This window comes from Microtus pennsylvanicus, chromosome 6, assembly GCF_037038515.1.
Source record: "Microtus pennsylvanicus isolate mMicPen1 chromosome 6, mMicPen1.hap1, whole genome shotgun sequence".
Lineage (NCBI taxonomy): Eukaryota > Metazoa > Chordata > Mammalia > Rodentia > Cricetidae > Microtus > Microtus pennsylvanicus.
Window position 1 is genome coordinate 123,961,893 of NC_134584.1, and position 27,609 is coordinate 123,989,501.

The 27,609-nt window shown below is 50.8% G+C and overlaps 2 protein-coding genes across 5 annotated transcripts in view; one reads left to right on the forward strand and one right to left on the reverse strand.

The window, feature by feature from the left end:
• The window catches only part of Cog2 (component of oligomeric golgi complex 2), a 31,219-nt gene extending 19,003 nt beyond the window's left edge, over positions 1-12,216 (forward strand). Inside the window, exons 10-18 of the mRNA XM_075977649.1 lie at positions 42-181; positions 2,897-2,958; positions 4,332-4,483; positions 5,410-5,583; positions 6,275-6,347; positions 6,601-6,743; positions 9,430-9,569; positions 10,468-10,648; positions 11,630-12,216. Coding sequence (XP_075833764.1) covers positions 42-181; positions 2,897-2,958; positions 4,332-4,483; positions 5,410-5,583; positions 6,275-6,347; positions 6,601-6,743; positions 9,430-9,569; positions 10,468-10,648; positions 11,630-11,731 — 1,167 coding nt within the window. The 3' untranslated portion in view covers positions 11,732-12,216. The remainder of the gene's footprint in view (positions 1-41; positions 182-2,896; positions 2,959-4,331; positions 4,484-5,409; positions 5,584-6,274; positions 6,348-6,600; positions 6,744-9,429; positions 9,570-10,467; positions 10,649-11,629) is intronic.
• Positions 12,217-17,898: 5,682 nt separating this feature from the next.
• On the reverse strand, positions 17,899-27,609 carry Agt (angiotensinogen). 4 transcript variants are annotated; one of them, XM_075977652.1, is made up of 5 exons: positions 27,270-27,609; positions 22,069-22,927; positions 20,412-20,679; positions 19,106-19,250; positions 17,899-18,473 (listed from the first exon to the last, which is right to left on the reverse strand). In XM_075977652.1, the coding sequence occupies exons 2-5, from the start codon at positions 22,895-22,897 to the stop codon at positions 18,282-18,284; spliced, it is 1,434 nt and encodes a 477-aa protein (XP_075833767.1). In that variant the 5' UTR covers positions 22,898-22,927; positions 27,270-27,609; the 3' UTR covers positions 17,899-18,281. The 4 variants fall into 4 exon arrangements, with proteins under 4 accessions (XP_075833767.1, XP_075833769.1, XP_075833768.1 ...); XM_075977654.1 differs by lacking the exon at positions 27,270-27,609 and adding an exon at positions 27,051-27,243; XM_075977653.1 differs by lacking the exon at positions 27,270-27,609 and adding an exon at positions 26,677-26,985.

Consider the following 27,609-nt stretch of genomic DNA (forward strand, 5'->3'; position numbering starts at 1 on the left):
CGTGCCGACAGAGAAAATCCCACCATTTCTTCTTGTTCTAGAAATACACTGTGAGCATGGATTTTGTACAGAGGTTTGAACGGCAGTGTGGATCCCAGGCCAGTGTGAAGCGACTCCGAGCACACCCTGCCTATCACAGCTTCAGCAATAAGTGGAACCTACCTGTTTATTTTCAGCTAAGGTCAGTCACTGCACCACATCCTGCCCTTGTAAATAGTCTTTTTTTTTTTCATGTTTGAGGCATAGTCTTGCTATGTGGCTTGGGCTGGCCTTAAAATCATGATCCTCTAGCCTCAGCCTCCCAATTCCTGGGGTTATAGGTGCCTACCACACTCAGCTGACTAGCATTTGCTAGTTAACTAACATTTTAAAATTATTATTAAGGCTTTTAAATGTTTTGGGAGGGGATGGTACTTCAGTCAGTGGTTTTCTAAGGTGGGAGAATCAAAGTGAAGATGTCCATATGTCATTGATGCTCAACTACCAAGAAAGCGTGTGTTTCTGGTAGTAGGAGAGAAACTGGACTTGGAGGAAGCTGGACTCCAGGCCTGGCTTCATTGCCACAGTCCCTCTGGTTTTGTGATGAAGAGCGCTAAAGGTGCTGGACGGCGGTCACTCTGTCCTTTCCAGTCACCATCTGCCCCAGTCCTAGGCCTGTGTTTGGCTCAGTGACTGAAGAGCAGGTGGTTATTTTCTCTCCTCTCTGACCTTTGTGCCCTTTGTTTCCTGACCTGGAAGACAGTGAGACTTTCCTTCCAGATCTCATGATCTGTCTTCTGTATCAACAAGCAAGTCTGTAGAATGCTGAGAAATTCAGACAAGTCCTCAGCAGCTTGTTGCCCCAAGAAGCAATCAGAAGGGCTGCCATTTCTGCGTCTCCTGAGGCAGGTGGGGCAGGTCCTGCCCAGACTAGCATTGCTGGAGCTTGTGAGTGGAGTGTTCGGTGAAGCGCATAGGCTTGCTTGTTCGGGTGGCCAGGTGCTTCCCAGACTGTGCTGTCGCTCTGAAGAGAATTGCTGACTGGAAACAAGAAGCGGCTCCCTAATTGTGAGAGCGCCCACCTGGTTATTGTTGAACAGCAAAATTACAGTGCCCTGAGCCAGGTGTTCCCTGTCACCCAGGCCCTGAGCTTGCTCTTCATTTCCCACAGTCTCTTCCTCAGAAAGAAATGCAGGGTTGCTAAAGTGAGACGTGGGGTCTGCGCTGATGCAGTTGTTCCGTGAGCTTCAGTAGAGCAGGTACAGCACCCGTGACCCAGGCAGCTCAGATGTATAGAGGAGTGCTGGAACGAGCTCCCAGAACATTCTTGTGAGTGTATGATTTGTAGTTCCTTCTATGACGTGGAATCATGATATAAAGGCTTAGGTATCTTCACCCTGTCTCCCTATTCCCTGTTCTCAGAGCTGCATGTCCGCGGGTTTTCTGTCTCATGCTGTGATCCTTTGAGCAGAGAGAAGGCATCACCCTCCACTCCAGGCTGCCCCAGGTGTCATGTTGTAAGAATGCTCTTACTTCCTGTAGATCATGATGCTCGGGGAGGAGTGGAGGTGGAGTCTCCCCCAAACCCAAATGTTAGAGTCTAGATGTCTTTCCTCTCCTACTGAGATCCCTTGGGGAGTGAAACTCGAGTGCATCTAAAGGCCGCACGTGGCTGCTCAGGGTTCACCATGGACCACAGCAGTCACTGGCCTCCCTCAGGCAGTTATGCCTGCTGTCTTGGGCCTTTCTTTCTGAGCTGTGTTTCTTGGCTGACCAGCAGATGTACCGCTGCCCTGTGGAGTGCTCGCTGTCAGGGAGCACTTTCCATCGTTCCTGTGAATTGTCATAAGTGTTCACATAACTTGGGGCCCCATACCTTTACCCAGGTTGTTAAACAGCCTGTTTTCCTGTCTAATATCATGCTGTGTTTGGTGCTGTCTTCTACCCCAGCCATGCACATCCTTACCTTGGCCTCTTAGATAGATTCAGCTTTCCATGTGGACAGCGGGACCAGGCCCTAGGCCTCTACACTGGGCTCCTTTCCTGTGTTTTATGTAGATTTTGAAAGATGCTGTGGGGCTGTGGCAGAGTTCTAGGCCTGGTGTCTACTGCTGCCACCCGCAGCCCTTTCTCTAGGCCTTGCCTTGGGGGCCGCTTCTCCACTTCTCTCTCTGCTCTGTGACTTTTCTCTGCGTTGCCAAGGCCGGCCTGTTGTAGGCACCTGCACAGCTCGTTTCCATGGAGTGACTCTAAAGGTGTCACTTGGATGAGCTCGTCTTGAGCATAAGTCAGAGTTCCCTGTCAGTAGGGAGTTAGCAAGGACACCAATGTGCAGACCATGTCCATGGAAGCAGGCAGTTGTCAAAGCCGTAGGACAGCTTCATTCCACAGTCAGGAAAAACGCTGTCTCCATCAGTGAAATCCAAAACTGATGGGTGTTTGGACGCTGGATACTGGCTGTCATCAGGATGTAGGGAGCAGCGGGAAGGCCACCAGAGGCAGAAGGGCATGTTCAGCGAGCCCAGCGTTGACTGGGACCTTGGGTTCCTCCCTTAAGTGATGAACACGGGTGCAAAGCCAGCTTTCCTGTGTCTTACTTTGGGACATTTCTTCACAGTGGTGTTGCTGATAGAGGGGTTTAGAAATAGCACTATGTGGCCTTGAAATGTTACTACAAAGTGGAACTTAAGGGATCCTCTTAATAAGACTTGGATGATGTGTATTTGAGACTAGCTGCATATAGCAGAGAACCTACAGTATAGTAGCTTAGTCGAGGAGTTTGTTTCTTACACAGTAAAAAGAAAAAAAGTGTCTTGGACAGCCTTGAGAATATCGGGTGTCAGTGGACAAGAAAGGAGGCTAGGTAAGGGAAGCATTTGCAGAACCGACAGCACTGACCCGTGTCCTTCTTTCCCAGGTTTAGAGAAGTGGCAGGATCCTTAGAAGCATCTTTCACAGATGGGCTGGAAGACGCCCCAGGTAACCTTAGAATGGAAACAACAGGTGTCCCTAAAGGGGTTAGCTGAGCTCACCAGCCAGCTCAACCCTGGTCCTGGGAGTGCTCCTGCCTTTTCTTGCCATACAGTGAGTTGTGCTGTAAGGACACTGGCTTAACATCATCATCATCATCATCATCATCATCATCATTATTATTAAATAAAATAAGACTTTTTTTTTCTATGCTGTTGAACTCACGGCCCCATTGCATGCTGGGCAAGGGCTCTGCTCACAGGCTGAATTCTCAGAAACTTCTTTCTTTGTGCAACAGAAAGAGCCTTTTGGTTCATTGAATTTCTTGCTTTAGAGATATGATGAAAAGAGATGCTTTACAAAGTTTCAAATTGACCTTTTCTAACCTGAATGTGACATGTCAGGGCTGTACCCCTGTGTGTGATCACTGTCCACAACAGACTCTGTGACTAGCACCCTTGAGGTTGGACACATCCAGTGTGGAATGCTGTGGAATGCTGTGGATTCAGTCAGCTGTGTACCAGCACAAAATAAATGTAATGTAGATATCAAAGAATATTTACCACTTTAATGATAAACTTACAGAACCAAAGTTCCAGCGTAGTACAGGTAGGGAGGAAAAGAGGGCTAGCCGCTTCCCTGCGCGCCCATTTATTGACAGGCATTCGCCTGAGGCAAACCCCGCCCCCAAAAGGGGTAGTCTCAACCCTACACAGCTGTCTGCAGTCTTTGACATTTCACCTTCCTTCGGGTCCAAGCCCAGCCATGTGAAGGCTGCACGTGGGTTGCATGCTCCTGTCCCTTCCTGAAAAGGACTCAGTTGGAGCACAACCTAGGCCTCCTGGGATTATGGGCAGATGGCAGACTCATGACACCCCATTCTTGATAGCCATTGAGATACATAGTATTTCTGTGTCATACAGGGTCCTGGTTCTGCTGCTGAAGTGCCTGCTCCAACAGCCAGGTCTATCCTGAAACCTCATGTTGGGTTGTGGAGTTGTTTCTGTTCATCTCTGGAGAAATAGTTAGTCAGAAGGGATTGACCTTCTCTATGAGGATAGTAGCCATGTTGAGGTAGGGGAAGACAGGGTAAAAACTGAAATTTAAGCCTTGCAAGCTGCCACATACCATTGTGTGTGTGCTGCTGTGGTATAAAGTACCCACTAAAAGATATTCGGTGCAGTGTTTGATGCTGACTGACTCCATGCCTGGGAAACAGAGTCAGGTGCGTTACCAAACACATCACACCAAAGACACGTGATCTTGTGTTGTTCTAGCATCTGTGGCCAGGAGGCCGCAGCATGGCCTGTGCTTTACTTTGAGTTGTATGCTGATGGCAGCTCTGACCTAATGATCTACCCTGGGGCGGGGTTTCTCTTCAGATGGAAGTCCGTATTGCCTGTTGGCTTCTCACAGAACCTGGAGCAGCCTGGAGAAATGCTGGTCGGATGAGATGTTCCTGCCTTTGTTAGCGCACCGTCTGTGGAGGCTCACCCTGCAGATTCTGGCCCGGTTCTCTGTGTTCGTCAGTGAGGTTAGCAACATGCAGCCCCTCTGCAGTCAGCACTGCTGGAGCTTAGAGTGGCGTGTGCCTAACACCCATCCGTGGGACATTCAAGGTGTCCCGTGTGCCTAACACCCATCCGTGGGACATTCAGGGTGTCCCGTGTGCCTAACACCCATCCGTGGGACATTCAGGGTGTCCCGTGTGCCTAACACCCATCCGTGGGACATTCAGGGTGTCCCGTGTGCCTAACACCCATCCGTGGGACATTCAGGGTGTCCCGTGTGCCTAACACCCATCCGTGGGACATTCAGGATGTCCCGTGGTGTCAGGTCCAGCTGTGAGTACCTGGCCACATGATCATGAGTAGTTCCTGGGAAGTTCCACCTAATAAGTTTGTTTCTCAAAATCAGACTAAAGCACCTTGGAAATAAAATTTAAAATATTCAAAATAAAAGTAAATAGGTTTAAATTTTAAATAGTCGTATGATCACCAAAATAAAAGTAGTTACTCTCCATTTTAGGATCTCCCTATCGTCTTCTGCCAGTCAAATGTATTAACTTTTCATACACAGTGAAGGCCAGAGCTTTGCCCCTAGGAGGTCGGTACTACTAAGAACTGAGCACCAGCTTTAGGTCCTTGCAGACCTCAGTCTTCAGAGCCACCTCAGGGACACACTCAGTGACAGAACACAAGCCAGGCCTCGTGGTGCAGGGATAGTCTTTGAGAAGCACACCACAAAGTAGGCATTACCGTGCCAGGCACACCCCACTGTGTCCAGCCAAGAACAGCAATTCCAAGGAGAACAGGGCCAACCCCTGTCTGGGACAGATATGCTCTCCTTCTCTTGATGGTGGGCACCACACTCTGCAGATAGCTGGTGTGTGTGCAGATCCTGAGCACGCACACATGCCTGGGGCTCAGTCAGCGAGTGAGCCTTGAAATCTCTTCCCAGCTTTCTGGCAGGCCCATTTCTAATGAAAGCACCAAGGAGACTAGAAAACCTTTGGCTGGCAGCAGAGACCCTTCTGAAGACCAAGGAAACCATCCTTCAGAAGCTCAGACAGCGTCCATTTCCAGCACTCAGCTGTTGTATGTGGTCTCAGACCTGGACAGGCTTCAGGAATGGGTGAGCTTCACTGCACTGGCAGATGCATGGGTCTGTAAGCTGTGGGATCCCGGGCACCCAGCCAGGGCATCTGCCCTAGTGGACATTTCCCTACTTGTCCTCTCCACAGTCACCCCTGAGTGTCTTATCTTTGCTTCCTGGTGAGTAGCCTGACCACTCAGCACCCTCAGGCTCCACTTTTCTGTCTTCAGCTCAGCTCTGCTGGGTCATGGCCTGTGGTGAACTGGCTTTAATTTGTAGTTTACTGCCCCAAATGTTTGAGAGTTGATACATTGAAAAGTACCCGTATGTTTCCTTTGTTGACCGCATGTTTAGCTCTCAGCATTCAGAGAACTTTATGGGACACACGTAGAGATTTTGCCCTCAGGTAGATTTTACTTTCCACAGTTTATATTCTGAGTGATTGAATAAGTGTGTTGTCTTTTCTGAGGACACATGGTCTATTTATTATGAGCAGTTTTGGTGTCATGAAGAACCGTAGAATGAGAAATGAGTTTCTGCTTTGCCTTTGCCTTCAGTGGCCCCGCGCTGTGCGCTCCTGCACTCAGAGCGCGACTCCCCCTGGGTGGGAGCTTTGACCTACAAGTTCTGGCTTAGGTTTCAGCACTGGTTAATCACGTCAGAGTTTGCGGGTGAAAAGCTGCTTGTTGTGCTTGAAAGAAGAAACTAGGGTTCAAAATGTGTGTTTCAGCTTCCAGAACTCCTGAAGATAGTCAAGCCAAAACTTGAAACGATCGGCTTTAAGAATTTTTCATCTATCTCAGGTAAAAAAAAATTAATTCAGACTCAGATTCTTTGAATAAGAAATAACAAAGTAAAATGCCATAGACTGCAGAGAATATTTAAACTAACATCTGGACTCATTTGTAAATTCTTAGTTCTTGAGCGTCTATAAATGAGGTCCTTGTTTTATACATTGACATGTTTTATTAGTGCACTCCAAATGCCATGGTCACATTTTAATGGAGCTTACCCTAGGCTGACCAGTGACTCAATCCAGCTGCCCTGTGTCCACAGCGGCCTTGGAAGACTCTCAGAGTTCCTTGTCTGCCCACGTGCCAGCTCTGAGCAGCAGGATTGTCCAGGACCTGAGTGAGTCTTGCTTCAGTTATCTGAAGAGTGCCCTGGAGGTCCCCAGGCTTTACCGCAGAACCAATAAGGTCAGTGTCACTTCTGGAGAGAGCTTTGTGCTGTGGGGCCAGGGAGATGTGGGCCACAGGCAGGTCTTAGGGTGGTCTGAGTTAAGGGACTCGGAAGGGTCAGGAGCCAGCTGCCAGCACAACCACACTGTGCACTGGGGCCTGTGCACTTTGTCCTTTTGTGTGTGAGTCCTGACTGGCTTGTAACTCACTGCATAAACCAGGGTGGCCTCAGCTCCACGGAGGTCAGTTTGCCTCTGCATCTTAGTGCTGGCGTTAAAGGCCTGCAGTATCACAGCTAGCTGGAAAAATACTTTCTTTAAAAAAGAAAGCAATTAAAATGTTTATTTTAGATTTATTTTACTTGATGTGTATGTGTACCGTGTGCCTGCCTATTGGGTGCCCTGGAACTGGGGTTACAGATGGTTGTGAGTCATCAGATGGGCACTAAGAGTCAAGCCTGGGTCCTCTATAAGAGCAACAATTGTTCTTAACTGCTGATCCTTCTTTCCAGTCCCAGGAAACCATTTGACATTTCTAAGTCCTATTTATGTAAAAATTTATTTTTGTCTTCATATAGTCACAAACATTTTTAATTTATCTTACTCATGCAAATTGTTATTGGAAATACCTTGTTTTCCTTGTTCTTTCAGTGAAAACATTAGAAAGAATGACGTTAAGAATATATTAGGGCCATTGAGCTCGCTAGCTCAGGGGGTGAGGGGGCTTGCTGCCAAACTGACAGTCCTGAATTCTATCCCTGGGTCCTCCCTACTGGAAGAAAACACCTGACTCATACAAGCTGTCCTCTGAGCTCCACATGTGTGCCCTGACACAAACACCTCCACCTATAATAAATTGAGAACTCAATAGAAAAAGATTATTTTAGTGTATCCTCAGGGCTGGGTGGAGCTCAGTGGTGTATAGTATTTACTAGCATGCACAAGATCCTGGGTTCACCCCAGCACCAAGAAAGAAAAGGCAAGCGGTGTTTATCAGACAGAAGAGAGGCGCATGCCAGGTGGTGTCAGAGACTTTTCTTAGGTACTGTTGAAGAGTCATCCGAGGGAAGGTCCTTTTCCCACCTGAACGCTCGTCTTCATGAGTTCTCACTCATTCTTGCTCTCACATGACTGGTGTTCCCTCTGGTTGTCTTCCATGGTTGTGGTTAAGGTTTAGACTTAGTGCCTTTTAGTTTATTTAATACCCCAAACTCGGGAATTATAACAGTGGCCTGTGGCCTTCCTTTTGTTTACACGCTAGGCAGGGGCCTGTCTCCTGTTAGCATTACTCTTCCCATTTGTTGCAAGAATTTTTGGGTGCAAGAAATGATTCCTTGTTGCTGGACTTGCATTGACCACAATTTGTCTGACTGGGTTCCTTTCTCCTGTTATCATTGTCATTGTCATTATTGTCATGGTTGTTTAAGAACAGGACTTAAGTCTGTAGCAGACTAGCTTGGAATTCATTCTGTAGCTGAGGTCACCCCCAGACTTATGGATCCTTGTGATCACACCCATGAGCCACCATGTCCAGCTTCCCTTTTCATGCTTACATTGGGACTGGAAAAGCCCTGCAATTTGCACCCTGTAATCCCAGTCCTTGGGAGGCTAAGAGGAGGATCACAAGTTTGATTCCATCCTGAACTACAAAGTCAGACTCTGACTCAAAAAACAACAAAGTAATAGTCCAGCTGGCCTTGGTGAGCTCCCAGTAGATCAGCTCCACTGTCTCAGTGGGTGGGTGCACCCCTCGTGGTCCCGACTTCTTTGCTCATGTTCTCCCTCCTTCTGCTCCTCATTGGGACCTTGGTAGCTCAGTCCAGTGCATGGGATAAAACTGAACTCTCTGATCATGACGAACAATGAGGGCTGATGAGACGCCAAGGACAATGGCACGCAGTTTTGATCCTACGCAATCTGCTGGCTTGGTGGGAGCCTAGCCAGTCTGGATGTTCACCTTCCTAGATATGGACGGAGGGGGGAGGACCTAGGACTTACCACAGGGCAGGGAACCCTGACTGCTCTTTGGACTGGAGATAGAGGGGGAGAGGAGTGGGGGGAAGGGGAGAGGGGTGGCAGGAGGGGGAGAAGAGTGGCAGGAGGGGGAGAAGAGTGGGAGGAGGGGGAGGGAAAGGGGAGGCTGGGAGGAGGTGGAAATTTGTTTTTTTTTCTTTATTCTTCTTTTATCAATAAAAAAATGTTAAAAAAAAAAAAAGAAAATATTGAAGTCTAAAAAAAAAAAAAAAAACAACAAAGTAGATTTAGTTGTGCAGTAGAATTATCACTTGGAACAAAAGTATCTTGTTGTACTGTTTGTTGTTGGACCTGAAGCCCCCACTTGACTGGGGGAGGGCTTGAGTACATTGCTAGGGGTCTTCCGTTTCCTTCTGTTCTGTGGGCATCATGGTGTGTGCACAGTATGCACAGCACATCAGTCTTCACCTGTGGAGCAAGGAACCAAGTCCCCTGGGCCTCTCCTAGTGGGAGGAGTCAGGACTCAGCCCTGTGCATCCTGCCTCAGAACAAGCCTGACCCTGGAGAAGAGGGCAAACCGGGGGAGGGGAGCTTCCTCTTGGCACACTGCTGTCCCCAGGTGATTTCTGTGGCCCTCTGGTTACTTTCTGTGAGGGGTGAACTGAACACTGATGATAATGACTTTTTTTGTTTCCTTATGTCCTTAACCCCTATTGACAATGGCACTCCAGGAGGTCCCCAGCACAGCCTCTTCTTATGTGGAGAGTGCACTGAAGCCATTTTACCAGCTGCAGCACGGACATGGGCACAAGGTGAAGCCAGCGATGATGAAGCACTGGGTGCAGGAAGCTCTGTCTGAGAGCACACACAGGTAAGCTGCTGGCTGCTGGAGAGGTGCCTATCTGCACCCAGGCATGGGCATGGCATGGCTTCCTCACCCACAGAGCAGCAAGCAATCACGGACCTGTCAGTGGGCAAGGTGTGAACAGTCACTTGGTCCAGTCCCTCCCTCACCCACCGTCTTCCACCAGCAGTACAACCTTGGTTCTGTGAGTCCCCAACCCTGAATTCCAAGGGCACCACTACTGTCTTCCATGCTCAGCTGTCCCTCCAGCTGGTTCCACTAGATGGGGATGGCTCTGGTGAGAAGAGGAAGTGCGTGTAGCCTGTGATCACAGCAGAGGGCCCCAGACAGGACCAGTTAACTGAATCTCTGCCTAGCTACCTCAGGGCTAGTGGAACCATTTCTTGGCCCTTTGGTAGAGTGTTTGCCTAGCATTCTTACAGCCCTGAGGTCTGTCCCAGCACCACAAAAGAGGGAGGAAGTATACTGCTTTATTTTACTATTGATTTAATTATTAATCACCATTTTACAGTAAAGGCTTGTTTTTTTTTTTCAAGTTCAGGCTCTGACCCCCACCCACCTTGTGGGTCAGTTTAGAGCCAACAGTGCCTAATCCTGTGGTTTTGTAGGCAAATAAAGTCCCAGTGCCAGACAGCCAGTTTGCTAACCAGGCGAGAAAGAGACCAATGTTAATGTTATAGTGAGAGTGTGAGGGTAAGTGAGCCTCATTTAAAGTCCCGAGCTGCGCTTTTACTTTAAGAGGCAGACGGACTGATTGGTGTTGGGATGTGCTGCAGAGGATCCTCCACCTAGGAAGGACCTCCCTCCATTGCTTGTGTTTAGAAGTAGTGTTTTTATTTATTTGGACTTGGGGAGGCCAGGGGTCAGTTACCAGTGTCTTCTTCGTTACTATCTTGTGCCCAAGGTACTTTGAGACTGTGTCTGATGTGCTGAACTCAGTGAAGAAGATGGAGGAAAGCCTGAAGCGCCTCAAACAAGCCAGGAGAACCCCAGCCACCAACCCTGTCAGCTCTAGCGGTGGCATGAGTGATGACGACAAGATCCGACTGCAGCTGGCTCTTGATGTGGAGTTCCTGGGAGAACAGGTACCAGCAACTTAAGCCTGGCTGTGGCCAAGGCTGGGTGTCACCTCCCTAGGGCTAACGATAGAAAAAGTCAAGCCCAACTTGCTGAGAAGGAGGATGCATGCCAGGAAGTGGAAGAGAGAAAAGGTAAAGGGACCCAGAGTATCCCCTCCAGCTGTCACCGTACCTGCCCTTGCTGCCCAGAGTCCCGAGCCAGTGGCTGGGCCTGCAGCCTCTTGCCATGTGATCGTCAAGTCATGGTGGATGGCTGATGGCAGCATGTGGACCCCCACGAGGGCGTGCAGTGATAGCCTTCTGCCACCAAATTTACAGGTGTAGGAAACTGCTATCTTTCCAGTTTGGTTTACACATAGCTTGTTATCCCAGCATTCAGGATGCTTAGGCAGGAGGATTGCCATGAGTTGGATTGGGAGACTATCTCAAAAAAGAGAGACAGACAGCCTGAAAACAGCGGCTGCCTTGTTTATTTCATAAGGAACCTACAGTCTTCTCACAGGCAGGAGAGCTTGCTACAGATGTAGGCAGAGTGGGAAGCAGACGGAAGGGAGGCTGTGGGTCTCTGCTGCTGTTGCAGTGCTGCGTGCTGTCTGCCCAGCACACCCTGAGAAGGGCGCTGAGAAACAGGAGAGCAAAACTCTCCAGTAAAGAATCATTTTCTTTTTTATTCTCTGCACAAGAGCTTTTTTCTGCTAGCATTTTCTGTAAGCCCACAGAAGAGACTGTCACCCCGGCCAGAGTCTAGTGTGGTGGGCTGAGATTCAGACATGTTAGCTTCTTAGAATGAGAAGCATTTGACCCAAAACATACAGTTTTGCAATAAGCCAGTCCTTTGTTCTAACAGAAGATGTATCCCTTCTTCCTTTGGGAACCCTTTCTACCTTAATGAGGGCAGGGCAAATCGGGTTGTCCTGGTTTTAATGGGGACCTCTTTTCCGAGTCAGATCTCGTCACGGTGACAGTTGATTCTTATGACCTTTGCAGATACAGAAGATGGGCTTGCAGACCAATGACATCAAGAGCTTCCCAGTCCTCGCAGAGCTTGTGCTTGCTGCCAGGGACCAGGCGACTACAGAACAGCCTTAGGCATCCTGGCAGGACCTGGAGTGGGGAAGAAAGCGACCCTTGTCCCCTGAGTCACCCAGCAACAGCCTGCACCCCTGCCCAGTATATGTGGGCCATCTTTCACCCAGAAAGAACCAACCTTTCCATTGTATGGAAGATAGTTTTTATGACATTTCAAGCTTTTTACTATAGTTTACTGAACAAATTGTTTTATTTTTATTGTAAATCTTAATGTAGACAAGCTGATTTCTATAGCTGGATTGAAGTAAATATCCAAGTGTGGCTGTACTGCCCTGCAGATGAAGCTCTGGGCAGCAGCACAGTGTAGAAACACTGTCCCAGCCCAGGAGACACTGCCAGTCCTGGGCCTCCTCACCGGCTACACGATGGCCATCTCATCTTGGCACTTAAGAATAGCACTTCTGATCTTGCCGTCTACTCCTAGTCAGGAGCCAGAGCTGACAGCAAAGGTTCATTTCCTAAATAAAGGAAGTGTCTTCTGCAAATGTGTAAGTTATGAATTCAGTCTAAGTGGCCTTCATGCATGTCTTCAGTGACGCAATTCCCTTTGGCAGTTAGAAGGGTCCTCCTGTCTGTGAGATCTAGCACGGAATTCTGTCCCACACAGAGACCAGTCAGCCCTGTCTGCTTGGTGGCTGTTGTAGGTGCGTGGAATGGACTTCTATTGAGGAGCTGTGCTGTCTCTAGATAGTCGCTAGAGGTCATAGCTGTGCCTTGAACTCACATTCTTCCATACCCAAAGGACCCCTGCCTACCCTCGTTCCCTGAAGGCTGCCCCTTGATCCTAGAAAGGAGAGAGCACTGTCCCCACCCCAACTCCAGTATTGCTATTTCCCTTCTACAGAAAGGTAGCCCACGCCTGTCACTGAGATGACTGACAGGTGGGATTTGGAAGCAGAATAAATACTCCAAACTCAATAGCCAGTCCCTGTAGTCACACTGCACACCGGCCTCAGCCCAGCCAGTCAGAGGTCCATAGTGGGCCCAATCTCTTACCCTATTGGCTGACTCCAGACCATTGCATTCCAGCCCCGCGCCATGTTTCTGCACTGGAGAGCAGGAGGACCAGACCACAGCTAACACGTTTAGACTTGTGTCTGGCTCCTCCAAAACAGCCCCCGTGTTATTTTTCCTTAGTTTCCCTGTTGAGACTCAGTTTCAATTCAGTCAGGTTTAAAGTTAAAGTGATCCATTTTTCTAGCTCCCAACATATGCACTAAAAACCCATCCCCAATGCAGTTCACTGCTTCCTGGTATAAAAGTGGCCTGTAAGGACGAGGCCTGTCTGTCATTCAGGGGCGTACCTGCAGCCCATCGCCTCCTTCATGTGCAACCAAAGAGCATGCATTCGTGTCCCAGCCTGCCTTCGGTGACCACAGATGTGTAGAAATGATTCTGCTCTGGAGCAGTTCAAAGTCAGTGTTGTTGCCTCCACTCTGAGGACCTGTGGCTCCAACTGGAGGGTCCCGTGCTGCAGCCCACGGGGTGCGGGGTGGGATTGGAGCGAGCTGGCAAAGCTGGGAGAACTCATGCTGAGGGCTACAGTCTGAGCAGCTGTAGTAATATGGGGCGGCGGCGGGGTTGAGTCCCCAACACCCCAAGGCGCCTGCCCTGCCCGGCTAGCTTTACCCGAAATAATTACACAGACACTGTATTCTTTTAAACACTGCTTGACCCATCTCTATCTAGCCTCTTCTAGGCTAACTCTCGCACCTGGACTAGCCCATTTCTTATCATCTGTGTAGCACCGGTCTTACCGGGAAGATTCTAGCCTAAGTCCATCCTGGGTCGGAGCTTCAGAGCTTCATCGCGTGTGTCTGCCCAGGAGCCGGGAGCATGGCGGACGTCTGCTCCCGAGAGGAGCGCTGTGGAGTCTGAGCTCACTTCCTCTTCCTCCCAGCGTTCTGTTCTGTCTACTCCTCCCACCTATCTTCTAACCAATGAGATGGGCCAAGGCAGTTCCTTTATTGCTTAGCCAATGAAATCAACAGATTGACATATGACACTCCCACATCACTTCCCCTTTTTCTGTTTAAACAAAAAAGAAAGGCTTTAACTTCAACCTAGCAAAATTACATATAACAAAACAGTTATCAAGTAAAAGTTACATCAGAAACATTTATACATATAACAAAATTGACCTTAAATCTCTATCAATGCAAATTATTCATACCTATATCATTTCCCCCTTTAAATGTAAAAGAACATTTATAAATAATATTTTGGGAACATGGGCGCAGTTTTTTCTCTCCAAACTGCTTCCTGCTGAATGGGGGCGCTGTTAATCAGATCATTTAGGGTGTAACCTGTGTGCCAGGTTTATCTCAGTTGGCAGTTGAGTGACGTAATTTTTTGAGGGCGTTCACAGGAACATTTCAGGAGGTCGTGGTCTATCATACCAAATCGGGATAGAAGAAATCCAAAGGGTCTGGTCCTCTGTGAAAACAAAAGAAGACTCTCTCCAAAGCATCATATCCTTAGACCCAAATTCTGATATCATACCCTCATGATATCCGTTCTGGTTCCACTGGGCAGCCCATATAATGAAATGTCTCTCTGTACTTAGCTCCTTCACAGTCAAAAATTTTAAAGAAAACACAATAATACAAAGAATCCAGACTCTCTGTGAATTTTTCATCTTTACGCGGCTTATTTTTACTCTATCACTTTACTTTATTCTGTCTCTTTAAAGACTTTACCTTTTTTTTTTAAAACCATTAACTTTATTCTCTATATTCTTTTTCTTCTCTCTCCCAAGCCTACGTACATTCATCCAACAGTGTGACTCGTTTAGTGGTCTGAATCTGTCCTATTGTGAATCTGCAATTTTTTACTATCCAGGAGCACTTTTGATTTGCGCCTTTAAATCACTAGGCGCTTAAGAATCTAAGCTGTGACATTCCTAGGTTAACTTTTTGCTTTTTGAGCATATATCTTTGACCTGGAATAACCCTGTAGACCAGGCTGTCTTTGAACTCTCAGAGATCCGCCTGTCTCTGCCTCCCAGGCATTGGGATTAAAGGCGTGTGCTACCACACCTTGAACTCACAGAGATCTGTGTGTCTCTGCCTTCTAGGCACTGGGATTAAAGGCGTGTGCTACCACGCCTTGAAGTCACAGAGGTTTACTTTAAGAATTTTAACTTTTAGTCTTTATATATTTTTAACAACTTTAAACCATTTAGAAATTTTCTCTGTCTTTGAATCTCTCTTTACTGTATATCTCTCTTTTTTTGACCACAAGAGCCTTTAATTTACCAAGCAATATCAGTAGGACTAAAGGCGTGGCTTTGCCAGCTAGATCCAGTCCATTCCTTAGCTTTTCAGCCTCATGGCTGAGGTACTGGCTGCAAGGTCCCTGCCAGCCAGCGAGCTACAACAGACAACACTCAAATCCTCTCTCGGTAGCCAGCCCTCCTGCCTCAAACAGTCAGAGTTTGCCCTGGCAGGATGGCCCAAAAGCTGGCATTTTTAAACGGCACAGCTTTTTTCCTGCTATGGCTTAAAACCGAAAAGCATGCGTTCAGCTTTTCGTCAACACCGTTTAAGTGTTTCGTGGCAGGACCTCTTAATGAGCTGCAGGCTTTGCAGCTAAAGCCGAGTCAGGAAGCCTCTTGGGGCTACCAGGTAGGAGCGGCACTCAGCACTTTAATTCTGAGACTGAGCATGCAGCACAGAAATTCTTTTCATCCAAGTTACATCAAAATCTGACATGCAGAGCACTGTGCAGTCTGAAAACAAGTCCCTCTATGGCGGCAGGAATCCGCCACGCTCTTCCGCCTGCCTAAGCCTGATTCTGCCTTCTGCCCAGGAGCAGGCGGGGAGCTCTGAGTCATCGTCAAGGTCTCAGAGCACTCTCCTTCCGATCCCAACCGGGAACACAAACATAAAGCCAGAGTTTGCACTGGCGGCAAAGCCCCAGGAAGCCATGCTTTGAAATGACACAGCGTTTTTTCTGCTGCTGTTGCCGAATCAGGAAATCTCTCTACAGCACGCCACCAACAAACAGCAAAAATCTGTGTTAAACTCTCTCTCCCTTATTTTTAAGCCTTCTCAAGTTTTTTGTGGACTCAGTTAGCCACACGTCTGGGCGTCATTTGTAGTAATATGAGCGGCGGCTGGGCTGCGTCCCCAATACCCCAGCCGCCCGGCTCCGGCTAGCTTATGCCCCGAAATAATTACACAGACACTGTATTCTTTTAAACACTGCTTGACCCATCTCTATCTAGCCTCTTCTAGGCTAACTCTCGCACCTGGACTAGCCCATTTCTTATCATCTGTGTAGCACCGGTCTTACCGGGAAGATTCTAGCCTAAGTCCATCCTGGGTCGGAGCTTCAGAGCTTCATCGCGTGTGTCTGCCCAGGAGCCGGGAGCATGGCGGACGTCTGCTCCCGAGAGGAGCGCTGTGGAGTCTGAGCTCACTTCCTCTTCCTCCCAGCGTTCTGTTCTGTCTACTCCTCCCACCTATCTTCTAACCAATGAGATGGGCCAAGGCAGTTCCTTTATTGCTTAGCCAATGAAATCAACAGATTGACATATGACACTCCCACATCAAGCAGCAGCTCTTCTGCAGCTTCATAGCCTGTCACAAGGCAGAGCTCAGCTGTGCTGTCCCCCACCAGGCACTGGTACCAGGTCAGCTAGCAGAATGGTACAGGCCGGGCACAGGCTCCTTTGCTAAGGCGAATAGCTGTGGGGTGTCGTCTACTGTGCCAGCCCACAGTCCTGGTGTGGTGCACTGACCAGGAGGAGGAGGAGGTGACATGTGGGGACCCCAGTCACATGGGACAGCCTGAACATCTGCGGCAGCCTCTGTGGCCCCTCTGAGCCTTGCGCGAGCCCCATGATGGCCTCGTCAGGGATTCCCATGATGGAGTGACTCTTGAAGAGCCCACGCTGCTGTAGGGGAGGGGGGCCTTTGTGAACTGATTTCTGCTCCCTAAGGGACACTCTCAGCCTGGGTATCAGTTCACCTCTGTTGTTTGCCATCTACTATACCTGTGAGTTCATCTTGTCAGCCTGATGGGATTTAGCATCAGCCAAGCAACCTGTGAGGGAAGTCTCTGGGTTGGGTAAATAGATGTGGGAAGACCCACCTAAAAGTGGGCAGCAGCATCCCGTGGGCTGAACTCCAGACTCGGTCCCTGTGTGTCCTAACTGGAAGGGACCAGCTGTCCTTGCTCCTCCTGCCACACTGCCCCACCTCTCAGTTGTGTTTGTCCAGTGTCTGTCACAGCGATGAGACTCCACCTCCCTCTGGGAACAGGGCCTTTTGGACTGGGAGTTAATCTTACCTTAGCATTTCCTGTTCTGCTCAGAGGCCAGGGAGAAGAGGAACTCCCTCCCCATGCGGCCTGGCACAAGCAGTGGATGGCCTGGCTGGATTGGCCACATCCACAGGGTAAAACAGACAAGCTGCCATGGTGGTGTCGGAAGAGGGAGAGGAAAACCGAGACTCGAGGGACACAGTAGCTCTTCTGCCAGGATGGACCTTGGTCACAGGAACACACTCCACCTGTCCTTTCGGGACCATGTGGTCCCAACTCCAAACTCAGGAGCAGCCCTGTCTGAGAGCTTAGGCTACACCCATCTACACCCGTGCAGAGTTCCAAACTCCAGCGTAGGCCAGAGAGGACATGCCAAACGCTAACACGATTTCTCACTGTGTGCACCGTGGGTTCTATGGCCGTCCTAAGGTGCTCTCTGGCCTTTTCCTGTGGCTAATGTGCCGCATTGTTCACCTGCTTCCCTGTTTGTTCAGGGAGGAGGGAGTCGGCTACACACACACACACACACACACACACACACACACACACACACCCCTGCAAGCTGTGGGTATAATCTGAAGGAGACAGGCAGAGAAGCCAGTAGCCTGTGTCTATGGGGTTTACCCTCTGCCTAGGTCCTCTCTTAGTGCTGCTCGGGGACAGGGCTCTCCTCTGTACCTAGCTGTCACACCTCGGCCTCTCTGTCGAGAGCTTCAGGACCACTTTGCTTAGCCTGTCGTAAACTGACCATGTGTGTTTCTCAGCAAAGTCATGTGGGGTTACACTAGTATGAATTCAGTTTTTCAAAACATGGTGCCAAGGGTAAGAAAACACAGGGTGGTGTAGGGACTCTGAAGGTCATGGTCTCACACTCAGTGAGCTAAATACAAGCCCAAAACAAGGGGACAATTGCATTTTAATGTTAAAACCCAATTTTTGTTCTCGAGTAAAAAGAGGATGCTTTTTGGTTTCACAAACAGTTGTTTGGTACAAATTCTTCCCAGAATGGCAGTCCTGTGCGGAGCAGTGGTCTGTGCTCAGTACCAGCTCCTGGCTTCCACCCCAGTCTCCAAACAAAGCCGCAGTCCAGGAGGCCAGCTCTGATGCTCATTGTTTATTCTCGGGCAGTGCGGTCTCCATGGAGATGGCCTCTGCCTCGCTGGGAGCAGTGATGGAAAGCCAGGGATGACAGCACTGGTTTTTGCCCAGGATAGCTCTCTGAAGCTAGCCTTGTTTCCATGGCTGCACATGAGACCTTAAAGGGCCCCTATGGCACCAGACCTCACAGCACGCTCTGAGGGTTACCCACTCTACCCAGAAAGTGCAGGGCACCCGAGTCCCGCTCGTAGATGGTGAACAGGAACGGGCTGCTCAGGGTCACATCCAGTGCCTCAGGAGAGTCAGGCTGCTGGGCAGACTCAGCTGGCTGCGCCTCCTCACCCGCTTTGAGTTCAAAGACAATGCTGTTGAGAACCTGCAAAGCAGAGATAGCTCTTCTTCAGGAGGGCTTGCAGGCCAGAGACTGCTGACCTGCCCAGAGGGAGGACACTGTCCAGCCTGTCAGAAGGAAGTGTGTGCACACCAGTCCTCTAAGTGGGTACTGGGCACCAGCACCCAGCTCCCGTAGGAGCTCCTGCTCAGCATGCCCCACGTCCATATCTCCACCTACCATCTTGATGTTGTTCCTCAATATTTGGCCAAGTGGCACCGTAGGATTGTGCTTTCTACAGTAATCCCTCTGTTTCCCAGCAGCTAGACAATGCCCACAGTAGCGAGGCACACCCTCTGTTTTACATAGCTCCCTGTCTACTGAGCTGCTCTCCACAGGCACGATCAGGGCTTGGAGTCATTCCTCCCATCCTAATCTACTACAGTTTCTTGGAGGATGCAAGGCTGCACTGAGTAGGGACAGAGATGGACCTGGAGCTAGAGGTAGCAAGAGAGCTGAGTGAGAGACGGCTGTTCGACACGTCTCTGGGATGCCAACGGGCACCGGCAATGCCTCCAAGCCTTGTTCTTCCTTCCATCCCTGCTGGTCTTGCCCACAGCTTCCTCCACGTTGCCCTCCACTCTCCCTCCCCAGGACCCAGCCAGAGCAGCGCTCACCTCTCCCACTCTGGGGTTGGTATCACTGATCTTGCCCAGATTTGCCTCAGCACCCAACAGGGTGGACAGCTTAGCCTGGGCCAGCAGGTCCTGCAGGTTGTAGGATCCTTGGATTTCCAGCTGGGGTAGGGTCAGGCGGATGGCCCTGCAGAGATATTGCTGTTAGGGTGTGGGAAGCTCCCATCCACTTAGGAAAGAGGCCCTGAGCCCTCCCCTAGTCAGTGTTGTGTAGCTCTGTCCTGAGTTAAAGCGGTCCCTTCTGGAAGGAGGCACTTCAAGCCTCAGAAAGCCCCTCCTCAGTGTTGTGTAAACAGGAAACAGCTGCTGGGGAGAGACTGGAGAGCTGCCTCCAGCTGTGCGGGAAGCTCCAGATACTCAGCTTTCCTGAGTGGCCATCCATGCTGTAGTGGGCTCTTTGGTGATGCACCCACACTCATGAATGGACTGAATGACCAAATTCAACTTGGAGGGACTTGTTCCTTTGGTCTGTAGTCAGTGCCCGATCTGGGGTGACCAAGTGTTTGCTTGTGTCTCCTCAGGGAGGGTCACATAATACAGGGCATCCTTGCCCCAAGGAAATTCTCAAAATCAGCAGAAACCTTCACATGGCTGGAAACAGGAGGAGGACCTGAAGCATCTGTACTACAGAGAGCTTGCTGATGGTGGGTCTGCCCTCTGTTCTCACTCTAGCTGTACAGCTGAGGCAGGGGCATTACCACAAATTCCAGACCCTCTCTTAAAACCAAAACACTAATAAGATAATGGCCCTAGTGTTGGCTAGTTTAATGGCAACTTGGCACAAGCTATTGTTATCTGAGAGGAGGGAACCTCAATTGAGAAAATGCTTCCCCCGGATTAGGCTGTAGGCCAGGCTCTAGATCTTTCTCTTAATCAGTGTGTGATGTGCAAGGGCCCAGCCCACTGTGGGCGGGTCCATCCCTGGGCTGGTGGCCCTGGGTTCTATAGGAAAAGCGGGCAAGCAAGCCCTGAGGAGCAAGCAGCATCCCCCAGGGCCTCTGCATCAGCTCCTCCCCTAGGTTCCTGCGTGCTTGAGTTCCTGCCTTGGCTCCCCTTAGTGGACTGTGATTCAGGACACAGAAGTCAAGTAAACCCTTTCCTCCCTAAGTTGTTTCTGGTCATTGTGTTTTGTCACAATAGTAAGCCTCAGACAGCCCTGGTCGGCTCATCACCTCCCCATGGAGGGAGGTAGTATCTGTTGATAACAAGCTGTACCCACAGCTCCACAGCTCATGAGAGCAGGATGGGGAGGGGGCAGACAGACAGACAAGGGCCCCACCCTGCCTACCGAGGAGGCGGGTTCTTTATCCGAGTCAGGAAGTCATGCTGGAAGACGAGGGCCTCCACCCTGTCTAGATCGGAGATGCAGTGGGGCTGGATCAGCAACAGGGTGGCGCTCTCACCCAGGGGCACGCGCGTCATGGAGAAGTTGTTCTGGGAGTCGCTCCAGTGCTGGAAGAGGCCAGTGCCCGAGAGCATGGGGACAGACACGGAGGTGCTGTTGTCCACCCAGAACTCACGGAGGCCAGCCAGCTGGGAGAAGCCTTTCATCTTCCCTGGAAGCCAGAGACCAGGGGGACGGCTCAGTGAGGGTGGATGGAGAATCTGAGGCGGGACTCTCCCACCCCAGCTCCTGCCTCAACTTCCCCACCTGCTCTACCTGCCCTGAGGCTGCACTGGCCTGGCCTGGAGACTTCATGCTCAGGTGCTCTCTGACACCCTTTTGCAAATTCTGGCCACTTGAGCACCCCAGAGTGGCCCTGATGGTGGCAGAAAACACAGCGCACGCTAGTGTGGAGTCTGAGGTCTCACACCTGTCACCTGCAGGGACTCAGTCTGCTCCTGCCGGACCAGGCAAGCTCAGTCCAGATCCATTCTGGCTTGCCGGCTCACTTTTTACAAACTCGGAGATTGTAGGCTGGGGAGGTGGCTACTTGTCCGACACACATGATGACCTGGGCCTAGAGCCCCACGCCCTGTAATAGCCAGGCTAGGCAGTGCAGGTCTAGAATGCCAGCACTGGGGATGCAGAGATAGGAGGGCCCCTGGAGCTCACTGGCCAGTCCAGCTGAAATGGTAAACCCAGGTTCGGGAAGAAACTATCTCAAAAACTAAGCCACGGCTGATGCCTTTGCCCTTCGGGTGCTCCTTCTTCAGTGGCAATCTTCCCAGGGCTCCTCACAGAGACTGTGCTCAGCTCCAGGGTCCCTTATGACTTACAGAGTGTAGCCACCCTCAGCAGCCTCGGGGCTGCCTCCTTCCCCTAACATTCTGACCCTCCTTCCTTCCCAGTCTCAAAGGCGGGGCTGCCTCCTTCCCCTAACATTCTGACCCTCCTTCCTTCCCAGTCTCAAAGGCAGGCCAAGGTCTTTCCCATGTGAACTTATAGACTACAAGCATATTGTCACAGAGCCCAAGTCAGCGGGGCACTGATCCCTCTGCCTCCGCTCCACGGTCTAGGCAGTGATGCCTCAGGCATTTGCCCTTGGGGTCTCCATGCTTCCTGACTCAGGCATTTGCCCTGGGGGTTTCCATACTTGCTGGCGGTCAGTAAGAAGCCTGGGGTCAGAATCTCCTGTCTCCCTGAGGCTCCTGTCCAGTCTTGCAAGTAGGAAGGGTTCACAGAATGAATACTTCCCAGACAGGGATCTATGGGTAACTTCCTATGTGAGCGAGTAAGTTGGGTGTTTCTGCGTGGGCCAGCCACCCGAGTCCTAGGCTTCTCAAGACACAGGAACATGACCCAGCACAGAAGGGCTGCGGAGTAGGGAGGTGGGGCTGTGCCATCCTGAGCCAGGTTTTCTTCCTGAGCCTTCAGGGCTTCACCAGTAACACAGAGACAGGAACTGACCAACCCTGCCTATCTCACACGAGGACCATGGGGATGCCATGGAAACCCAGATGCTACCTCTGACACAAGGGACTGACCCAAGGGTTTGCCTCACCTTGGAAGCGAACATAGGTGTTGAAAAGCAGGGTGCTGTCTTTGCTGCCTCCCTCCAGTGGCAAGTTCATCTTCCACCCTGTCACAGCCTTTACGAACCTGTTGATTTTCTCAGTGGCAAGACCTGGGTCGGTGGCTAAGTCCAGAGAGCGTGGGAAGATGGCAGGGGTGAAGGGGGCCAGGCCCTGAACAAATGGCTGCTTTAGGCGGAGGCCTGGGGCCGTGAAGAGGCCCACCACAGTGGACAGTAACAGAGGTGCCTGGCTGCTAGTTCCACCCTGGGTGACCAGCAGGCCCTGAATGGTCTGCAGAGCAGCAAGGACCTTGTGTCCATCCAGCCGGGAAGTACAGTCTCTATCCTTCACAGGGACACCCAACAGTGCCTGCAGCTGGCTGGCCGTGGGGTCCAAAGACCCAAGGTAGAAAGAAACCAGGGTGCCAAAGAGAGCTGGAGGGGAGAGGATGGCCCCACTAGCCACGCCTCCTGCCTCACTCAGCATCTTGTACATGCGGAAGCCCATGAAATTGGCTATCATTGCAACCTGGGCAGCCCGCTGCTGATCCTCGGCCCCTAGCTTCTCGGTGGCCAGCACGAGCTGGTCGTGCAGGGTCTTCTCATCCACAGGGGAGGTCTTGGCCTGAATGGGCACAGGCGCAAAAGTGGGATCTGGGGGCGTCTCTGCATTGGAGCTCTCCAGCTGGGCGCAGCTGCTCTTGCTGTAGAAGAGCAGATGGAAGGGGTGGATGTATACCCGGTCCCCAGCTGCCAGGCTGACCCAGCTCAGGATGCAGAAGCTGATGGCCTTCAGACCCAGTCCTGTGGGAGTCATCGTTGACACGAGCGCTTGCTTCTGTGTGTCCTAGAATGACATTATGTGAGAGTGGTAAGTGGTTATTTGGAGCCCTGAAGCCAAACCTTTAGCTGCTCTGGTATTTCCAGTGACCGTGTGTAACGTACATTCTCTGAGTACACAGCCACGGCTGTTTTAGTTCACGGGACTACTGCTCTAGAAACGGGGCTTCCTCCTCATCCCCACATCAGGTCCAACTGCATCTGCATCACTTACTTCCGCTGGGTACTTTGAGAGCATGACCTGAAGTTTTACCATCTCTCTGCTGCTTCTATCTTCCACTTGCTATTAAGTTTTACTTGAGTTTGCTATGTACTTAATAACTCACTCAAAACCAAAAGCATGGCTGTCGTTGACGGCTCAGGAGAACCCACCCACGGCTGGGATGGGGAGAAGAAGGAATTGTAGTCAAAGATCCACGGAAAACTCAGGACGGTCCACGTGGAAAACACTGCCATTCATAGAATTGCTCCCCAGGTTACATGCTAACACTCCCTCCTCCAGGGCCTTGACGAGTGACTGGGGACGGAATCCAGGGCCGCTTCCTGCCAGCTAAGTGCTGTACATCACATTCCACCCCCAGATGGTTTACTTTTTTAGTTGGACGGGGTTTTATGTAGCCCCAGCTGGTCTTGAACTCACTATGTGTAGATTAGGATGACTGAAGTTCTGATCCTGCTGCCTCCACCTCCGAGTTCTTGCATTGCAGGTATACTCCGCCACCCAGTTTCTAAGATGCCTAGGAACCCACTCCAGGTTCTCATGAATACTGAGAGAGCATTCTACCAAATGAGCTACATCTCCAGCCTTCTTCTGTCCTTTCTTAAGTTGCCCTGATGAACCTTGAAATCATTCTGTATTCTGGGCAGCCTTGATCCTTCTGCTTCAGCCTCCCTGGTAGCTGGGATTACAGGCATGCACCGCCACCGCCTGACATCTGGAGTACCTTTTGTTAGCATACTAGACTGTGACACAGCCCTGGTGACACAGTAGAACCAGTCATGCAGGTGACAATGGCTACGAGTTCATCCCTGGAGAACTGTTTGTGGACAGCCAGCTATCTTTGTGTCCCCCTTGTACCCACAAGGGTGTACCCTACGATTGGTCTTAGTGTCCGTGAGGTCCTAGCACATAGCCAGAATTGGGTGCCAAAGCCTTTCCCCAGCCCAGGTCTGTCTTCCACACTTGTCATAGGCAGGCTGGATCCCACAATGACCGAAAAAGATCCACAGTTGGCCTGCTCGCCCAGGCTTGGCTTTAGCGGTCCACGGTACGCCAGGAATTGATTTGTCAGCTTCCAGATAGCTGTGGAGCATGGACAGTACTTGGGGCCCTGCTCAGTCATGGACCACGAGGTGGAGGCACCCAGTGAGCTGGATACCCTTTTCCCTTGAACCTCAGCCCTGATCCAACCTCGGCTATCATAGACAGTATTTAGAGTTAGCCTGTGCTCCCAGAGGGAGGCTCCTGAGCTGGCTAAAAATCCAACATCGCATTCATCTGCTCCTAGGGGGTGAATTCTGTCCATCACCAAGTTCTGACCATGTGGATCCTGTGTGTTTGTTTCTATAGAAACATGCCGTGACCTTCTTTCTCTTACCGTACTTGTCCATGGGCACCGCTGCTGGGCCTTGGGCCTCAGCCCTGACTAGAGGTCACCTTGAAGCCTTTGTTTCCCCTGCTTCACCTTCACACCTACAACCTTCCACCTTCCATCCCCAGGGTGCTCAACAAACTACCCCCGAGGTCCCGAGGTGAAAATCTTAAGCCACTGCATTGTTCTGTGGAAGGTTCTGTAGACATTTAGGGTGTAGGGCCCTTGGGAGGACCTGAGGTCAGCGGCAGTGTGCCATTAAGAGGCGTTCCAGGACCTCTGTATTTGTTTTTCCCTCTTTGTTGGTTTTTCTTCTCAGCTACATGGGGAGCACCTTGTTTGGCCAAATGTTCCTGCCATTGCTACCTGATACCCCCAGCAGGTCCAGAGCAATGGGCCTGAAACTCCAGCACCAGGAGCCAAAGCAAACCTTTCTCTTTACGAGTTAATGATCTCAGAAAGCCACTATGGTGTTGCAAAGCTACGAGGTCACCCTTGCCTCCTATACTTGGGTCAGGGCACCTGCCTGGGCTGCACAGGAGAAAAAAAAACCTGCCTGGGCTGCACAGACAGGCAAGTTCTCTTTGCTCTGCTCGGGTCATCCCGCTGGTCAGACGACCTTTGGCTTCTGACCCTCCAGTACCTTCTCCTCCTGGCACACATATCTGGTTCCACCCACCATCCTCAAAGTCTTGTGGTTTGGGAAAGCAGAGTGGAAACCTCTACCTGTGTGCCCTAGACCTTCCTATGCAGAAGAGTGTCTGCCCGGCTGTGCTATCCTAAACACAGGGTCAGAACCAGCCTCAGGCACCCACAGCCTCAGGCATCCACGCTGTAGGATGGGCCGTGTGGGTGGGTGCAGCCCTTCCCATATTGCTGTTCCTGTGAGTGGGAGCTTTCTAGGGAGCTGTGTCATAGCTGGTGTCCCAGGAAGGACGTCACTGCTGTTCTCAAGCAGAGCTGGCTATTGGTCTCAGTGTAACCTGCTGCCATCCAAGTTTATCCGAAACCAGGTTGCATCAGGTTCTGAGATCAGAGGAGTTCTAGACCCCTTTCTATTCCCTCCCAAACAGGCATGTCCTTGTGTCCCTGTCCTGTCACTGACAGGGTACATGTTCAGTGCTGTCTTATGTCACCAGCTCATTTTCACCACTCCCCGCCTGCCCCAGGTCCCCTAGACTCCTCCCTCAGCTCCTCCTTACCTAGAGCCACCAGAAGCATCCTGTATCCTGTCGCTGTATTCACTGTATGCCCCAGTGATCTGCCTTCCCCACGACCCTGAGTGCCGAGAGAACTCTTTGGTCTCAGGTTAGCCCACCTTCCCAAGGTCATCCTGGGACAGGCAGATTCTCAATAAGCAGCTGTCAGGTAGGGTCACCAATGCCATTTTGTAGAGGAACAGACAGTCTGGTGACCTACACCAGGTCACAGCGAGAACTCAGACATGACCCTTGATTCTGAGTGGCATTTAGGTACAATGCCTCTTAAAAGAACGAAGGACGAGGTTAAGGAGATTTCAGCAACCAAGAGCCCTTCGTCGCACATGTATGAAACCTGAGTTCAATTCCCCCAAACCCTTGTGAAAAATCAACCATGATCACTTACAGTGACTCCAGGGTTGTGGCGGGCAGAGACAGGACGATCTCTGGGGCTACCAGCCTATCCCGCCTTCAGTGGGGGGCCTTGACTCAAGAAACAGGGAGGAGAGTAGCAGTCAGGACACCCAATGTCCTCCTCTGGTCTCCATCTGTGTTCATGGGCTCCTGAACCCATTTCTCCACTCGCAAATACACAGACTTAATGTGCATACACCACACATGCATACATATGCATATACCACATACACGGGGCTGGACATGGTGATGCACTCAGGAAGCAGAGGCAGACAGAATTCTGTGAGTTCCAGGACAGTTAGAGCTACAGAGTGAGACCGGGTCTCAAAAAACAAAACACAACACACATATACTACACAGTACACACACACACACACACACACACACACACACACACCACATAAATACATGCATACCACACATACATCTCTCACACACATATACATATACACACGCACACATGCACCACACGCTAAAAAGGAAGGAGCCGCCTTTTTGCTTAGCCTGACGTTATCAAAGGACTTCCACCTTACTGAGCCCTCCTAACATACCCGGCCTCAGGGAACCTTAGAGCCATGAGCAGGCCTGCTTACAGAGGGACAAGTTGAGGCTCCACAGGACATGGTGAGGAGACAGATGACACGCACCCCAGCACTGAGCCTGGATAGGGGTGCTATTTGAGATAACCATGTGAATTGCCTCTCCTTGCTGCTTGCAGCTTGAACAATGAAGTCTTGTCCTCCCTTCAAGCTGGAATAGGTCCCGCAGACTTGGCCACCCGAGTGCTGGTTCTGTGCAAATCCCTCTGCCTTTGAGGACCCAGCTAGGCACACAGGAGGCAGAAGTTCTGGCTGTCCTGCCTGGCTGAAAACAAGCTATTTCCAGCGAGCCCAGAGCAAATGGTGAGAAGCAGAGACCAGCCTACCTACATATCTAGCCTTTGGGAGAGGAGACGCGGTCAATGGTCATGTCTCCTGATGCACCCGCCACCAAAGACTTCTGGCTCCTCGCTCCAGAACGAATGCCAGCCAGCCCCTTTCAGTGTCTCTGACCATATCCTGCCTCCTCTTCCCACCCACGGCTCAGCTACTGTCCAGTGGGACCCCGTGAAGGATCACAAAGGAACCAAGAGGGCCCTGCTTACCTTTAACTTCAGCCCAGACAAGCACAGCTTTTCCTGGTGAGCCGCCCCAGCTTATTTATGCTGCAAAGGGTGGAGGTGGATCTATTCCCGGGCTACTCTGTACAGAGGCAGGGGGAGGATCCAGGTCGGGAGGCCATGGGAATCCAGGCTTAGCCAAGATGGACCAAGGCCAGGGCGATGTTCCTTTGGTTCCCTTCCAGGAAGCCCTGGTGACAGATGAACGCCATGCAGAATGGACTGGCGTGGAGTCCAGTTACACATTTACCCCAGGTCCAGGGTCGGGGCCACCGTCACAGGACTGACTGGGTTGTGACAGCCTGAAGTCAGCCATACAGGCCTT